The sequence below is a fragment of the Ciona intestinalis genome, unplaced genomic scaffold (genome assembly GCF_000224145.3).
Source record: "Ciona intestinalis unplaced genomic scaffold, KH HT001224.1, whole genome shotgun sequence".
NCBI classification, from domain to species: Eukaryota; Metazoa; Chordata; class Ascidiacea; order Phlebobranchia; family Cionidae; genus Ciona; species Ciona intestinalis.
The window spans coordinates 6,426-11,113 of NW_004191545.1; the positions used below are offsets into that span (position 1 = coordinate 6,426).

Genomic DNA, 4,688 nt, shown 5'->3' on the forward strand with positions numbered 1-4,688 from the left:
CTTAAAAAATACATTACAGTTTTCAAATCAAGTTTGGTAAAAACTTTTAAATGCTATGATGCCTTTTTCAAACGTTATATTGGTGGATAATTCCTTCCTCTTTCAAATAAAACCAACTGTAAGAAATTTTACCTACTATAAACAAAATTATGAACTTTTATGTGAACACCTGTTTCAAAATGCATATTTGCACTACTCGTCCCTAAGGAGTTAATATAAAGCATCTTTATCTGAGGTTAAAACTGAAGTGCTCTCCTCTTCAAATTATTTACATAAATGTACTAGGAACCTTTTTTAATAATGGAAAGTACAACAACTGGCATATCTATGAACCAAGGGCTGTTAATGAGTATGCGGTTATTAATTCTGATCCTGGAGCCCATCAATGGCGTTGGAAATCTCTCTCATCCTCAAGCAATACAAAATCTCACTATATTTGTCAAATAACAGGTGGCATTTTATAGGCTATTCTGTTGTTATAGGCATATTGGTATTTCAAGATTTCTGAAACATTAATTTGTCAAGTTGTAATTAGAGGTCGACTGATATATCGGTTCAGCGATATTATCGGCCGATATTTACGTTCCACCGATAATCGGTATCTGTAAAAAAGCTCCGATATTTCACCGATATATAAATAGTTCGTGCGAAGCAACGTACGTCCTACTTAACCTTTACGTACGTTGTAGTTTGACCTTTCTGGCGTCGTAGTTTAACATTTATGTGCGTGGTAGTTTGGCCTTTACGTGTGTGGTTGTTCAGCCTATACTTGCGTCATTATTTAACATCCACCTGCGTCATAGTTTAACGTCCACGTGCGTTGTAGTTTTGTACAAAAGCACCATATTTGGAGTTACCTATTAGGAACATGTAGACTAAGTGATGACCAACCATTTTTTTCTCTATAATAACTTTCAGTATCTTGTCAAATTTCGGCAAAATATCGGTATCGGTAAAAGCTAGAAATATCGGTATTGGTATCGGTGGAAAAAATTGATATCGGTCGGTCACTGGTTGTGATTGTATATGTAACCTATAGAGAAAAGGATAATTTACATAAAAAAAATATATAACGCTCAAATTGTTTAGCTTATAATATTTTTTTCTTTAAAAAAAGTTTAAAACTAACTTTGGTTTTTTAGATCTAGAAATGTTGCATTATATATTATAAATAAACACAGAGCTGGAAAATGTGCTATTGTTTTATTGCAGTCACGTTGGAATATTTTAGACAAAGTTTTATTGGATTTTCAACACAAACCACCAATCATGCTGGTGCAAAATCAGCATGTGTTAAATTGGGTGGTCACCTTGCAATTATACCAGATGCAGATACTCAAACCTTCATTCAAACCAAAGGAGCTGCTTACAAGAGTGCAGGAAAATGGATGACAAGCAACAATGAAGGTCAACAAATATGTGCATTTAAAATCTAGTTACATTGAATACAAACTATATCCCAACAAGTCTCATTATAACCACAGATCACAGATATTTACCTTTAAATAAAAAAATCATTGTGGGTATTTGTTGCCTAACTATAAATCCTCATATATTTTAGCCTACATTGATGCAGTAAAGACATCAGATGGAACTGGTTGGGAATGGAGCACAACACAAGACAAGTTTTATTTTGGCACTGCTCAGCACAGAAATGGTAAGAAATATGTTTTATTGCCATGTTATTACAAATTGCATTAAATCAAGGTAAAACTGTTTTTTTACAATACCCATACAACAGGGTCTGATGTTAATAATGGAAAGTACAGCAACTGGCATTTCTACCAGCCAAATATTGGAAAATATTCAGTGGTTGGATCTAATCTAGGAGTATATGCATGGAGCTGGAAATCTGTCTCAGCCTTAACTATGGCTCACTATATTTGTCAGATTAAAGGTATATACCTATTAATATGGAAACAGTTTATTCAAAGTATTTTTTGAACAAATTTATATGGTTTAGTTATACAATTAATCTTGGAACTAACGACAGCATAATAACTCACCCGATTAAAAACATAAAAATGCCTTCATATAAATCTATATAAAATATAAATTATGAACAAAATCAAGTAATATTTTATAAGCACTCGATTCAGTTCAGTTACACATTAGCTGTTGTTTCATTAGGTGGTCTTGTTTATAGTAAATCAAAAAAATTTAAGCCGATGAAAAGTAATAAAGTTGTATTATGTAGCAAGTAATATTTTTTTAATACAAACACTTTCCGACCTTTGACAAAAAAAAAAAATGGTAGTGTAAAGTGCAATTTTGGAAATAACTTTGACAATTTTTGACACAAATTGACAATTATCCAGTTTTATTTCAGTCACAATGGAGTATTACAAGGGAAGTTATTTCACATTTTCTCCACTTACTGCAAATCATACTGGTGCAAAATCTGCATGTGTTGGATTGGGTGGTCACCTTGCAATTATACCAAATAATGAAACTCAAATCTTTATTCAAACTAAAGGAGCTGCTTACAAGAGTGCAGGAAAATGGATGACAAACAATCTTTATGGTTTAAATAAATATAGTTTAGAAAATTAATGCTGATTGGATAAAGGAATTAAAATATAGTTAGTAAGGTCCATTTTGTCATCGGAAAGTTGTTAGAAGTCTTTTATATATTATAAACCAATGTAACTACTTATAAGTCTAAAAGGCTAGGGTTGCAAAGTCAATATAAACGACATTTAACATTCCAACAGGTTGTCTTTATTGTGGTAGTATGTTAAATGACTTAAACATGCTTTGTTCAAAAAAAATCCAAAGGTAATCTATTGCATATTCCAGCTTACATTGATGCAGTGAAGACATCAGATGGAACTGGTTGGGAATGGAACACAACACATGACAAGTTTTATTTTAAAACAACTACACGAGGAGTCAATGGTATTTTAATTTTTTATTATAAATAGTTAAGTTTACTTGCAGAGTGACTAAAATCTGTTACCTCCCGCATTCAAATCTTGATTAATATAATATATTGCATTATGTAGGTTCATTCATTGATAATGGTAAATACAACAACTGGCATTTTTACTTCCCGCATTCGGGCAACTATACAATAACAAGCTCATACCCGGATGTAAATATTTGGAGGTGGAGATCAACCTATCCTTCATTTGATGCTCACTATATTTGTCAAATCGGAGGTAAATATGGCCTTCGGGTAAATACCAAAGTAGTTTCGATTGAAATTGACTTTTAACGTATATGACTGTGATTGCAAAATTGTAACATACCTAGAATAAATGGTTTATAACTGTGGTTGGGAACTTTTGTACAGGTCTGCGACTGCATAAATATTTGTTTGTTTAAAGTCAAAAATTACGATTAGTTTTGTAACAAAAAAAAAACAGACAACAGATTGGAATCTATATGTTACATTTGCAGTAAAAAGCACTAAACTGGTTGCGTCCAAATCCACTTTAAATGTAATGTACGGAGAAGATTTTGTTCTTTGTTCATCAGATGCCAACCCTGGACCTCCTGCCTCATGGAAAATGTAAGTATTAATATAACTTGGCCAGATATTGACTTCATCTTTTAAATTGATCAACAATTTAAAAATGCAATAAATTTGTAAAATATTATTCCTATTTTTGTGGGACTTTCGAAAGAAACGTTCGCACTGTCTTTTCAAAGGTTGCTATACATTTCAGCTTGGCCATTTCATACGTAGTTATGAATTTGGCGTTTTTGCACCATCATCCTGCGGGGATTGAAGCTCTGGCAGCAAAAGACAGAATCTCTGATATTATGCATAACGTATGGTGCGAAAACGCCAAATGTGAAAAATTCGGCAACCGATCATCATGATGCAAAAATTACTTAATCGTACAATTTTTGATCCTTTTAAAGCTCATGATCCAACAAATCTACTATTAAAGGGTCAATAAACTGATAAAATTATTTTTCCCTATAAATAAAACAAGACTTGAAATTCTAGATTAAAAATAAAGTATTCTAGGATATCCTACTATGTTTATATTTGAATGTAAATTACATTAGCTAGTAATAAAAAGTAAACTTCATTTGACAGAAACTCACAAGATGTTTCAACAAAAACAAGTGAGCGGGTTCATCAAATAATTACACAACCTACGCTGGATGGAAATTCTACATCACGCTTGTATTTAACTCGTGGTTTACATCAGAATTCTGGTGTTTATACTTGCAATGCTACTTTCCTTGACCAATCTGCAGTAACCACTGTCACAAGTAAGTTCATCCACAAAACAACATTAAAAACCAAAACCTACAATATATTTTACAATCTTATCCTTTCATAGTTGAAAAGCGACCAAGGTTGATGGAAAGTAAATTAGAGACATCAACATACACTTGCATATTTATCGGTGAAACTTCACCCACTGTTCATTGGAATGCAAATGGTGTCACAGTTGAACAAGGAATCCCATTCATAAACAACACAGTGTTGAATACACATGAAATATCAAGCCAAATTACGAACTTGTTAATATTTGGAAGTACAGATGTTGTTTCATGTTGGGCAAAAACTTCAGATGGTTCCTCAAACGTAATAAACAAAACTGGATTTTCAGGTAGTATCATATGTATATATTTATATTTATTCATTATATGAAAACATTACTGAATAATAATAAACAATCTCAGATACTCCAAGCTCAGCAATCACTTCTTCACCTGGTGATTGC

At 32.3% G+C, this 4,688-nt stretch overlaps 1 protein-coding gene across 1 annotated transcript in view; it reads left to right on the top strand.

The window, feature by feature from the left end:
* Positions 1 to 1,153: 1,153 nt before the first annotated feature.
* The window catches only part of LOC100179394, a 9,268-nt gene continuing 5,733 nt past the window's right edge, over positions 1,154 to 4,688 (top strand). The window contains exons 1-4 of the mRNA XM_026840366.1: positions 1,154 to 1,407; positions 1,562 to 1,657; positions 1,742 to 1,897; positions 2,330 to 2,524. Of these exons, the coding sequence (XP_026696167.1) occupies positions 1,191 to 1,407; positions 1,562 to 1,657; positions 1,742 to 1,897; positions 2,330 to 2,524 (664 nt within the window). The 5' untranslated portion in view covers positions 1,154 to 1,190. The remainder of the gene's footprint in view (positions 1,408 to 1,561; positions 1,658 to 1,741; positions 1,898 to 2,329; positions 2,525 to 4,688) is intronic.